Genomic DNA, 12,771 nt, shown 5'->3' with positions numbered 1-12,771 from the left:
TTCCTAATCTTACAAAGTTGTGTGGCTGACGCTGAACCTGAGCACTAGGACAGCTTTCTATGTGCCCAGTTTGGCACCAACTTTAAACCAGAAGTGCAGGGCAGCATACCTCAAAATGTGACAGCATGCAGAATGCGGGGGTTGAACTCCCGTGGAGCAACTTGCCTTGCAGCGCCCGCTAGGCCCACTTCCGATGTGCAGCCAGACTGATGAGCACACATGAACAGAAACCCACTGCAGTCCTTGCACTTATTGCAGGAATGCTGGGAAGCAGGGGGCAGTCAGCATATTCTGGGATGCTGGAATGGAAGGGGGAGCTTGCGAGCGTGCCCTCACTGTCATCACCCTCACAGGTCTATGTATATGGTGTATGTGCAATTTTCATAAAAATGCATATGTTGATTGGAACTCTTCATTGCAAAATTTGGGAACTACAACTTTTGAAGAACAAGGTTTCTTTTCATGATTTGATTTTAAAGTGTGGCATTAGGGAAGTGTTCATTAAAATTAATTAAATGAATTATTTAAATGAATATCTCCCCCATCTCTAGTTACAGCCTGAAGTCACTTCATAATAGCAAGCTCTTCACTTACTCATTGCCTGAGCAGCTTGCCCTGGATCCCAACAGACTGCCTGATCTTCACCAGCTGGCTGTACTGGTTTTCCAACCAGCCTTGCTCTTTCCCAGTGCTGACTTGAGCCCTCCAGCACTCTTATTCTTGAGAGCTTCTCATGATGAGGAATACAGGGAAAGCCTTCAAATGAAATGACTACATCTCCAAGGACTGCCAGTGCTCTAGAAGCATTCAAATACACACATACCAGAAGTTGATGCAGAAAAAATGGCACGGAATCCTTTGGCCGCAGTGATGTTGTCAGAGACAAAGCTAATGGACATGGCACTGCTGAAAGAAGTTACTGGATGTGGCATGGCAATGCCACAATAGCGGCCTGGAAAAACAACACGAGAGAAGTAAAGCTTGCATGGTTTGCTCTGACTCTCAGCACCTGCCCTTCATCCCGGCTCCTTTGAGTTATACATTTATCAAGATAAAGAAGCTTTTTGCTGGATCTGGCAGTATTCTGCTGCTTCCCATAGCAGCCAGCTGGATGCTTCTAGGATACCCACTAGTGGAGCAAGACGGCAAAAGCTCTCTCCTGCTCTAGTCTCCAGCAACTGACACGCAGGGGCCTCCATGACTGTTATTCTCTTTATGTGTCTCAATCCCCAATGTAATCTTGCCTGATACTGCTTACCTGGTAATCTGGGGTCTTTTAACCCTCAGTTTTTTACATTAACTCTAGAAAAATGGGAACCTGGACCCAGATTATGATAATGATACTCTTCCTTTTCCTGCCTTGCCTTTCTCGTCTGTGCCACCACTGTGGAACCCCACAACTGGCTCTTACATGTATGTCCCAGAAGTATGACTTTGTTGGGTTCCTAACTCAGCAGTGGTTCACAGAGCAGCACTGTAAACTCCCTAAAGTGGATGGAGAAGTAATAGCATGTAAATGCAACCTTCAAAGACTGTTGCCTCAGATTCAGAAGCAGAAGGAGAGGTGGGATTGGAGTGCTGAGCTGAAATACTGAGGCCAAGCAATCCAGAGATAAGCCAGATAACGAAGTAGAACCAGGCAGCTTCAAGTTCTCTGGGAAACTCAGTTGAGCATTCTGACAGGAATGGGCAGACTAAACGTAATCAGTCCAATGCACAGCTTCAGGTAAAAAGGGCAGGCCAGCTGAGTCATATCAGTCATTTTTGGTGATTGGCCTATGAGCAGCATGAACCACCCCAAAGGTAGAATCAGTTCCTTTTGGTTTGAGAGGAAGGAGAAATGTTCGGTTCAGAAACAACTTCAAATGAGTAAGTCCCAGTTCCCTAATTGCCAGTATTCTAAATTCACTTGTCTCTATGGTGATTAACTTCTGCAATACTCTTCTTTTGTATTACAAAACCAGCCAGCTCTAATATAATGAAGACTTTTATTAAGAAGCCTTTTGTCCTTATCTGCTTGGAAGAAGAAAGGAGGGAAAGGCTAGTATGAACAAGTTAAGGTGAAAAAATTCAGTTCAGCTCTGGGTAGAGAACCTAGATGATGCATTTGCTATGGTCATATAAAAGAAGAAGTGACTGCAGAAAGCAAGAGAACATCTGTGTTCATTGACCCTGAGTTTAAGCAAAGGCAGTAAAACCATGGCTCCAGGGCCAAACCTACACTCTGTAGCAAAGACAAATCCTACAAAGGCTGTATGACTTTGTTTTTACAGCAGGGCTGGGGAACCTATGCCCTTCCAGATGTTGTTGAACTCCAACTCCTATCATCCCCAGCCAGCATGTTCAATGATCAGGGGAACAATAAATCCACAATCTGGAGGGCCATAGGTTCTCTGCATCAAGGACTACATTGTACTCCTGATTATTGGACTACCAAATACATTGTGGAAGATATTTTCTGAAATACGAGTACAGAAATACCATTCCTACCCCTAAGGGGCATTTATTCCATATCAATTCTGTTCATGAACAAATGCATTTTGAAAAAAAATCCATCCAAATAATGCAACTGTACCTTGCAATGGTGCATTGTCATTATCTCCCTCCCGGATTTCCACATAATCTGTGCTGCAGTTATGCCTTCTGTCTTCAGTCTCGAATTCAGTGAATGAGAGGGTAACATGGTCAGCTGTTGAAAAAAGAAGGTTGGAAATATACCAGATTTTCAATTTGGTTAAGAAGGACTGACTGGAATTTTCATACTGAAAGTTGCCCAGTTACTTATTTAGTTCATTTTTATCTCCAGGATGGAACAACTTAATACTGAGACCGTGAAAGAGTCTCATGACCTTGCCCTCTTCTGCTCCTGCTCCTTTCCCACATCACGATCCCCTTCTTCCTTCCCTAGAGAGAAGCACACCTTAGCTTGCTATTACAAACCAGCCAGAAAAACTATGGTTTATATCACATCCTGGTTTGCAGTCCCAGGTTGCAGGGCAAACAGAAAGTAGTTGCCTTAAAGCAGGAAAGGAGGGAGTCAGTCACTGTGAATGGGAGGAGGAGGAGGAGCAAAGGTCCAAGCCGGAGTCCCTTTGACTTCTCATCCATGTAGCACAGCCTTACTCACCTGTGGATCGCAGAATCATAGATCCGCAGAATGCTAAGTTGGAAGGGGCCAATAATGTCACTGGGTCCAACCCTCTGCTCAGTGCAGGACTCCATGTTTGCTCCCTTCCGGTTGACTACTACAGTTCTCGCATTCCTGGCCCTTAGCCATGCTAGCTGTAATCTGAAACATTTGGAGGGCACTAGGGTGGGGAAGCTGAAGCAGTGCCAAATCATGGTCTGAAGTTCCATGTGAAATGTCACTGAATTGTCTTCAGTTCACATCCTAACTCCATACCACATCCTAATTCCTGATGTCCCGGAACAATTGTATTATTTAAGAATCTGCAGATCAACACACAGCTGCACGTGACTAACTGGAAATGGAGTTTACACTCTGTCTGTGCCTTTTCCATTCTCCTGTGTGGTGCTGCAAAAACAGCCAATAAAAGCACTGCTGATGACCCCAAACTGCAGTGGGCACCAAGAAGGGGCTGTGGGACTAGGGAAGGTTTGTTCACATGCACAGCATGTATAGTGGAACAACATTACTCCAACTGCTAAAATTGCTGTGTCTCTTTATATTTTCCTGGCTTGCATGATTTAATACACCTCAGCCAAGGCTTTCAGTTCTCTAAGATGTAGCTTGCTGCAAGAAAATGATCTAGACATAGTTTGGACTCACGTTTTCTCATGGTCACAGATTGGTTGCATAGTCTTAGATAAATCACATTCTCCAAGATCAGATACAAAATACACCCACATGTATGAGCACCTGAAAATTAGATTTCAGACTAGTACTTGTGTGCATATACAACTATGGCTTTCTGTGCAGGGACAACAATTCTATTTATCCTGCAGAAATCCTAGTTTTATGAGATTCAACTCCAGCACAACCTTCAAGCCTCATAATCAAGGCTGTAAAGTTGACAGAATGGCTAAGTTGGATGTTATCTCGTTTTACACTCAGTCTTAAATCTTTTCAGATTCATTTCCACTCCAGAACAGATTAAGTGTCCCTTAGTGGTGCCCATCTACCAGGATGCAGGATTTCCTACAGAGAAGAAAAGGAGGAATTCTTCATTGTTATTACAGATGAGAGGAGGATGTTAGTCACTCTGCTAGCTTTCCCACAACAGAGCAGAAGGATCTGTTAACTTACATGGTTCCTGGGCTCGAATAATCCAAGTGCAGTTCTGATTGTTTGGATACTTGGCTGGGTAAAGAGGAGAGGAAATTGCTGCACCGACTGAATCAGCCTCTAAGACACTTCCACACGCTTTGGAATAAAAGATACAAAGGCATGGCATTTTAAGGTATATATAAAAGGAACTTGATTTGGAACAAGGGATATTGACAGATGCTTTTGTCAACTCAAAATATCTTAACCAGCATTGTTTCAGCTTCCCACAACCTAGTTCCCTGTATTTATTAAGATTTATATCCTGCTTTTTTTTTCAAAAAAACTCAAAGTGGCTTACATCTTTTTCTGACTGCTGCTGTCAATCTTCAACAACCTTGAGAAGCAGGCTGGGCTGAGAGTTGGGACTGGCCTAGTTGGCTCCATGGCTGAGCAGGGACTAGAACCCACATTGCCTGCGTCCCACTCCCCCACTCTCAACCACTATACCACACTGGTTCTCAGTGTGGACTATGCCCTATGTTGGACTGCAACTCCTATCACCCAGTATAATCAGTAGTCATGGATGATGGAAATTGCAGTGCAAAATTTCAGGAGGACAAGCTGATTGTGAGAGGATGACACCTTGATAAAGAACCGCAATTTAAGCCAACTTTGAGCCATCCTCCCTAGGTCAGCTCTCTGAGCTTCTTAACTTGAAATGGCAGAATTTGAACCTGAGACCCACTGCATGCAAAGAAACATGCTCTATAACTGAGCAATAGCTCATTCCCACACGATCTTCCAGTTCTAGCCAACTGCTAGAATACTTTATTCTGTGCCAGATGCAACAGCATGCTAGATCTGTTGACAATGCAGTCACTGTGTCTATTTTGCTGTATGGCCTTACCAGTTTGTGTAAAAGTGACAGTGCTGTTTAGGATGGGTATTCAGGGAGGTGATAAAACCTTTGAACTGGTTCGGCTCTGCATTTTTAAGAAATTTATGCAAGCTTACCAATTTACACTGAACTTCACAAGGAGATCAAGTGATGAAACTGTTATTTCAGCTGTATGTTTATATAAAGTTATCAGAAATAGCAAGAGGGACCATGCCTCAGTCATGGAGCACAGACTTTGCATGCAGGAGATCCAAGTTCAGTCCCAGCATCTTGGGAAGGGTGGCTAAAAAAGGACCCTTCCTGTCACCCTGGAGAGCCACTGTCTATCAGGGCCAGCAATGCAGGGCTGGAAAGATGCATGCTCTGACTCAGTCTTCCTGTGCTCCAGAGGGATAAAAGGTGATCCCATGAAGGCATCTGGCATGTCAGAATGAACTGCAATAAATTGTCATAAATTATAATGAGAAAAAGTAGAAGTGCAATCCTGAAAAACGAAGCCTCTTTCCATCCAAGCCTGCTGCGGAACACTAAACTTGGTAAGAAGCAAGAACTAGCCAAGCCACTTGCCTGCCAGAAATCCCTCCATCAGCTCTTTGTTTCAGGTTTTGGGCTGCTCTGGCCCTGCCTGATGCTCAAATCACCACTAGGAAGCAGAACCAGTAGTTAGGACCAGAACAAACACAAGCAAACGCATAGCTGCAAGAAACTTGCCTTCAGAGAACCGAGCACTAAAGCCTCTGAGGTGGACATTGCTATTTGAGCGGAATCTCACAAACATGACATTTTGGGTTGAAGTGACAGGAGGTGGTTTCTGCTGACCACAGACTTTTTGAAGAAGTGGAGCTTCATTATCAGGCCCATCAAATACCTGCATGATAGAGTGGTATGTAGAAATTTAGAATGGCGTGCACCAGAAATTCACAATTGATAGCATAAAGAAAACCTTTTACAAGTATTCATTATTTATAGAGGGCTTGCTATTTTCTTCCTCCCATGTATTAGGAGGTGGTTATATCTAACTAGGAAAGACTCAGCTCTGGGCTCATTAAATATCTGTTTAGTTGCCACCATCACCTTTTAGCTCTGCTTTACTGCCAATTAGAGCATTTTTAATCTTTATCCAAGGAACAGATTGCACAATTGTTCATTAAAAATTCTCAAAATGCATTATTCCTGAATAACAGATAGCTGCACTGGGATTATTGACTTATGCCATATTTAGGGTATAATCCTACAATCCTATCAGGTGGGGGGAAATTGGAAAGATGGAGAGGCATCAATCTCCTCTGTCATTCCTCTTGCTTGTTGGCATCAGCTAAGCAGTGCACAAAAGCCTCCAAGATCAGAGATCGGAGTGGGTAACATTCTGACAACCCCTTAGGCTGCTGTCCTATACACACTTATCTGGAAATAACTCCCATTGAGTTCCCTGGACTTGCCCAATGGGACTTACATCCAAGTAGAGGTGTATTGGATTGCACTGTAAACATGCAAATGTTAGAAGCTCAATACAGCTGAAGAAAAAAAGAGCATGCAGTCTCCCAGGAATATCATTCTTCCACTCTATCCCACATCAAGTGCCGTGTTGTCTGTAAGAAGTTAAGGGTCAACCTAGATTCTACAAGTAAAATATGAGGCTCCTAATCTTTTATTTCCTAACAACTCAAATGTGGGGGATTTACAGAGAATACCTGGGAGAGGATGGGAAGCGGGATAGGGAGAGTGCCTCCATACAAGGGCTTCCCCACATCTTTTTAAATGGTGTTTCCTCCCTGCTCTGAAACTGGAAGCAAGCTGGGAAAAGGAAGAACACATTGGGAGGATATTTGTGGAGGGAAATAACAAGGAAAGGTTAAGCACTTCTTCCATCCACTCATGCTTCCGCTGGAATCTGCTGGAATCTTCTCCCTCATACCCTGATGTGGCAAATATTGGTTAAATGTTGTAGCTTTGGGAGATAAATATCCAGTTTGGCTGTGAGGCCCAAAAGATTTAGAATGACCACCACAGGGAGCCAGTCACCTACATCAACCTGTACCTCATTATGGAAGGGCTTTGCATGCAGGAGATCCAAGTTCAGTCCCAGCATCTTGGGAAGGGTGGCTAAAAAAGGACCCTTCCTGTCACCCTGGAGAGCCACTGTCTATCAGGGCCAGCAATGCAGGGCTGGAAAGATGCATGCTCTGACTCAGTCTTCCTGTGCTCCAGAGGGATAAAAGGTGATCCCATGAAGGCATCTGGCATGTCAGAATGAACTGCAATAAATTGTCATAAATTATAATAAGCGTGATCCTGAAAAATGAAGCCTCTTTCCATCCAAGCCTGCTGCAGAACACTAAACTTGGTAAGAAGCAAGAGTCTTGTGGCATCTTTTAAAAATGTTTTATCAACTAGCTAGACTGTTATAGGGAGTTTCAGATTAACATAATGCGTATATGATGGTGGTGGGAGAAATGTGAGTAGGGAGGTCAGAGGGAAGGTAATAACTGGCAGTAACAACCACAGTTAATTAATATGCATTGTTAAAATGTACATTTCCACACTGTAATCAGTGGGGGGCATTACACACTCTTTAAAATGTGCACATAAATGTGCAGTATACCCTTTTGATGGGTGCACCTTTCCTGTTCAAACAGAAAGCAAAACAGCTTGCAAAGGAAAACAGGATGAAGACAAATTAAGCTTCAAAGTGGAATTTGGAGAATCTCTGCTTCTTAATTAATTTATTTAAAATATTCATGGGCATTTTTTAGGACAGAAGCCCCCCCCCCCCCAACCCTGGCCCAAAACAATAAAGCTTCCATCCCTGCGAAAGACTTTTTGTCAAAATAGGTTTACCCAACTATTTTACAAAATCCAACAATTTGCTTCACAGGGTAATGTTCGCCCTCTAGTCATATAGTGCTCATTTTGCAAAATGAGTAGAGGAAATACTTTACACAACTCTCCAACTTCCCAACATCCTCTTACAGCGACCTATCAATTACCCATGGACTGATGCTCACCTTCATTTTTGAAATAGTAAACTCACTAAATAAAGAAAGTCACTTCAGAGATACTCCTCCCTTTTTTCTGCTAAACCTATGCGGTAGGATGCAAGATTTACCACATCCTGGAGATCCAGTGAAGTTGCATTTCTGCAAGATGTGATGAATTGCAATACTCACCACATGTGGAACTAAGGAGTACAAGTCACACTTTGCTGAGCAACAAGAGGAACTTGCATTTAAGTGTCTAACCATCAGAAAGCATTGTTACTTTCAACATGTCCTAATTTTGCAACACTAATTCTCCTATCACTTGCTGTTTGCAGATTTTATTGACAGAAAAATGTGAAAACTACATGAGAAAGCATAGGAGTCTAATTCTGGGGGGCCCAGGGTGATGTGCTGATAAGCAACAATTGCCCACAGATACCTCTCTGGGTGTCTGCCAAGGCAGCAGTGCACCACAGTCTTGTATTTTTAAATTTGTAATCATCTAATTTACCTGGAGGACTGGCATGTTGCTAAATTAAGGGCTGTCCTCCAGTGCCATTGTTACTTGGTTTCAAGAAAGCTCAGAGTTCACCTTTGCTGTGTAATTTGGTCTTTGGGGCACTTCCTTTTCTTTTAGTCTAGAAAGTTTTCCTTCTGAGAAATTTTGCGTGTGGCCATGCAGCCATTTTATTAATAGGCAAGGCCTCCCCATGGCAGCCATTTTGTGTGAGTGCTCCTGACACTTTCCCAAAATTCCACATGTGCACACCAATCCCAAATGGTTGGAGACCCCAGTCTAAATAAACATTGAATGTTTGACAAAGGGTGCTTAACATGTGAACGAAAAGAAGTTGACTGAGCAAGAAGACACGATCATACAGTAAATTGTAAATGTCCTCCTGTCTTTCTTTCACCTGCTCTTTCAGCAGAGGCTGGGAAAGAATGGGAAAGAGGAACTCCCAGCCAAGGATCCCTCGTGTCCTCTGAGCATTGCTACTTCTGTTGCTGGGCAGGGAAACATGCAAGCAGAGGAGCTCTTGCTCTCCTTCTCTGGGCCCACAGTATTGTCTAATGGAAGGTACACCTCTGTCTGCCCACCATCTGTTGTGTTCAGCTACGCTATATAGCAAAGAGCTGCCCTTAGATAAGCAACTAGCTCAGTCTCTCACTCACCCACTCCAACACGAGGGCAGGCAGGCGAGCCCTGGAGGTTTCCTGGCTGGAAAATCCTTCCCCTATTCTTCTCTAGCCTCTGCTAAAGGGTCAGGGGAAAGGAAGAGGGATGGCTGTTTAGGATTTACTGTAGAGCCACTTCTCCTCACCAAGGTGCCCTTTCCTAAATTGACGTTTCATTGTGTCCCATTTAGTCAGAGGATCATCTCGCTTCCCCCTGGAAGGTCCTCCTGTTCTTGAATTTGTGTCCTAATCATCTTCAAATGCTGGGTAGTCTAACCAAAGCTGCAGCTTCAGATGAGATGGCTGCAAAATGTAGGGATGAAAGACACTGGAATTGGTTTGGTTCACTTGGTTATTTTTATATCTCTGATTTCCTTGAAAGAACAAACAGTTTAGCTGACCAGCAGTACTTTGTTGCTGTCCTTGCTTAAATAAACATCAAGTGCTAAACCAGAAAGGGGTTCTGGAAAGAAAGGGAAGCTACCAAAGCAAAATAAGATCTGTCACATCTCCCCAGAGAGGTGTGCCTGGTGCTGACACTTTTTTCATTTTGGCGCCAAGCCAAACCCTTATTTTCCCTGTATTTTAAATATTAGTGTTGTTTTTAGTATTGATTTTATATTTTATATGTGATGCTGTGTCCTGTTTGTTTATGCTATTGCCACCCTGAGACATTGTAAAGGGCAGGATACAAACATTTTAAATACATAAATAAATGCAAGTATTGTGTGCAAGGTCCTCCTGGCGCCGTCATTGTTTTTCGGCGCCAGGCGAAGACCTTTTTATTTAAGCGTCATTTTAATTGTTAATATTATTTGCTTATTTTATCTGGCCAGGGCGACTTATTTTATATTGTTATTTCTTGTATTTTAATTCTATGTTGTGAGCCGCCCCGAGGCTTCGGCAAATGGGGCGGCATAGAAATGTTTTAATAAATAAATAAATAATAAATAAGGTAATTATAAATGGCGCTACTAAGAGGAAAGTTACCCTTTGCTGCATTGGCTTCCTACCTGCCCCCATGCCAGGTTTAAAATTTGGTAGTAGTGTACAAAGCCCTAAACAGCTTGGGATCAGAATACTTGAAAATGTTCTTCTCCTTTACCAACTTGCTCTGACACTGAAGTCATTGGATGGCATGTTCCTGGTGGTTCTCCAAGATCTGCCCTAAGTGGAGTCCGTGCAAAGAGGAGTCTTCAGTATAGCAGTTCCCTTTCTCTGGAACTTTCTGCTTGTGGCAATCAGGCAGGTGCCCACATAGCGCTATTTTCACAACCTCTTAAATACACATTTAATTCAAGAAGTCTTCCTGAATTAACCAAGCAGTTTTATTGAACATGTTTTTGTCATACTATTTATTGTTTTACTTTATATTTCTCACCATTCTAGAATATGGAATATGTATTGTAAATAAATAGATAGATTCAAAGATAAAAGGGAAAGGGTTTGGCCTATGCAGATTCACATAGCAATTCAGATTATTAAGAGAAACGAAACTAAGTGGAAAGGGTTTCTCCTTAGAAGAGCCCTTCCTACTGCACAGGAACATAAGTGATCTATGTCTTTCCTTAGCTGTTTTTAATTTTCAGTGTTTGATGGTTAGAAATAACATTTGTAGTTACTCCTCTCCAATAGATTTCCAGAGTATTGTGCACTCAGAACTGTCTCAGCTTATAGCCACGAAGCACAACTGAACTCTGATCAGTTCCAGTTGCTGAAAGAGAATGACTCATAGTTTACTGATATTGCAGACCACAGGCACAGGTTTTTTTTTTTTTTTTAAGTTAGGATATTTTATGTGAAAAGAGCTACTGCAGCTAGCCTGTTTAAAAACCATACTTTTAAAACCTCAAGGAGGGCAAGGGCCTGTGCAACTAAAAGACACCTTCCTCCCAGGCACCTACTTGGCCAGGCTGTTCAAAACTTAAATTTCTGTTGGCCCCATGCAAGAAAACTTCAGAAATTCCTCATACATCATTAAGTCCAGTGTTCCCACATGTGGATGATTCAACAGTTTTTACTCCTGCAAGTGTTTCCACTAATACTGAGGGCAAGGCCCATATGAATAAGTGTCGGTGGAATTAACATAACTAGATGATGCTATTTCTTTTTAAAATTCCTGAAAAAAATAACTTCCGATCCATAGCAACTTCTGGAACAAGCAGCAGCTTCTAGACTGGGGGCCCTAAAGCAATTGTGAAATATTATATGTTGATTCTTAGGAAAGATGAATGGAGGAAAACAAGCTGGGTTGATTCCAGACAGAGTTATATTTACACCTGACATATCAAAATTAGTACAATTAAAGTTAGTAACTTTAGTCCCGTTGCTTTCAATGGGAATATTCTATGCATGATGAAACCTGGTTGCAACCCTTATTTCTACTGGCTATGGAGTTTCTAGAATGTGTGGCCCACAACTTCCATCTTCCAGGGTGATGGAGGCCACAAGAACTAGAAGCCACAAGTTGTCCACCTCTTTCCTAGAACTTTAATATGAATGGGTGTCTTAAGATTTCAGAGCCGTTGGACGATAGAGCAGAGGGAGCAATTGCACTTAGAACAGTTGGAATCTAGGAATGCTGAGAGTTGTGAGATCTTTCCTACAACAGGATTGTGTCCAGTAAGGCTCTCCTATCTTTTTCCTCACCCCACCCACTTCAGCACTAAGAATGTGTGTGAGCACTAACATGTGCAAGAGGGCATATTTCAGTATTTGAGGAAATACCTATCACACTTCCGACATATCATTACTCACTGAGACATAGTCATAGTTGCATGAACGATGAAATTCTATTTGAACATCTGTGAAGTTCAACAGCACTCGGTGGCCACTCTCAACTCGGATAACCCAAGAGCAGTCAGTGCTGTTGCCATAAGGCTGGGGATAGTTGGGAGAATGGATTTCTCCATGTGGAGCTTGGAAAACTCCTCCACAACCTGGAAATTAGGTAATGGGCACCCATTAGCAAAAGATATCTCTACAAATAGTTGAAATGAACAGTCATGCAACAAGTTGCAAAGTATCTGTAAACTTTTATTTCCAGAGACAAATGCTGTTTGTTAGTGTGGGGACCTGGGCTGACACATAATGGCACCAATGACGTCCTTTTTATTCCAGTCTCTGTGGTAGAGAGGGGGTGATTTTGAAAAAGGCAGGTAGCTGAAGAAATGGTCAAACCTCCCCTACCACAGTCCATGGTCCCAATCCAGATTAACTCCCTCCCATGCACTTACAGTAAAGTGGTGAAAATCAGTTTTCGGTTTTCCATAGCCTGCTTAACCACCCGGATGGGGTTCCTTCTGCCCCATCACCCTGCCTTACTTATGGAAATTGATGGGACATCTGGACATCATAGTCTTCCATCCACACCCTCCAGTGTTTCCTGTCACTTCTTCCATCACTTTCCTTACTGGAAAAAGATCCATTAAGGCAAGAGAGGTGGGACTGCAGCACGATGCCTTACAAGTGTTAGTGCAAGGAGCCTTCTG

At 42.8% G+C, this 12,771-nt stretch overlaps 1 protein-coding gene across 1 annotated transcript in view; it reads right to left on the bottom strand.

The window, feature by feature from the left end:
* CUBN (cubilin) overlaps positions 1 to 12,771 on the bottom strand; it is a 180,362-nt gene that overhangs the window by 71,388 nt on the left and 96,203 nt on the right. Inside the window, exons 32-36 of the mRNA XM_044424708.1 lie at positions 12,038 to 12,219; positions 5,838 to 5,994; positions 4,268 to 4,384; positions 2,576 to 2,689; positions 824 to 952 (exon numbers count right to left, since the gene is read on the bottom strand). Of these exons, the coding sequence (XP_044280643.1) occupies positions 824 to 952; positions 2,576 to 2,689; positions 4,268 to 4,384; positions 5,838 to 5,994; positions 12,038 to 12,219 (699 nt within the window). The remainder of the gene's footprint in view (positions 1 to 823; positions 953 to 2,575; positions 2,690 to 4,267; positions 4,385 to 5,837; positions 5,995 to 12,037; positions 12,220 to 12,771) is intronic.

This window comes from Varanus komodoensis, unplaced genomic scaffold, assembly GCF_004798865.1.
Source record: "Varanus komodoensis strain SLA01 unplaced genomic scaffold, ASM479886v1 scaffold15, whole genome shotgun sequence".
NCBI lineage: Eukaryota > Metazoa > Chordata > Lepidosauria > Squamata > Varanidae > Varanus > Varanus komodoensis.
This window is presented reverse-complemented; position numbering and strand designations above follow the sequence as displayed.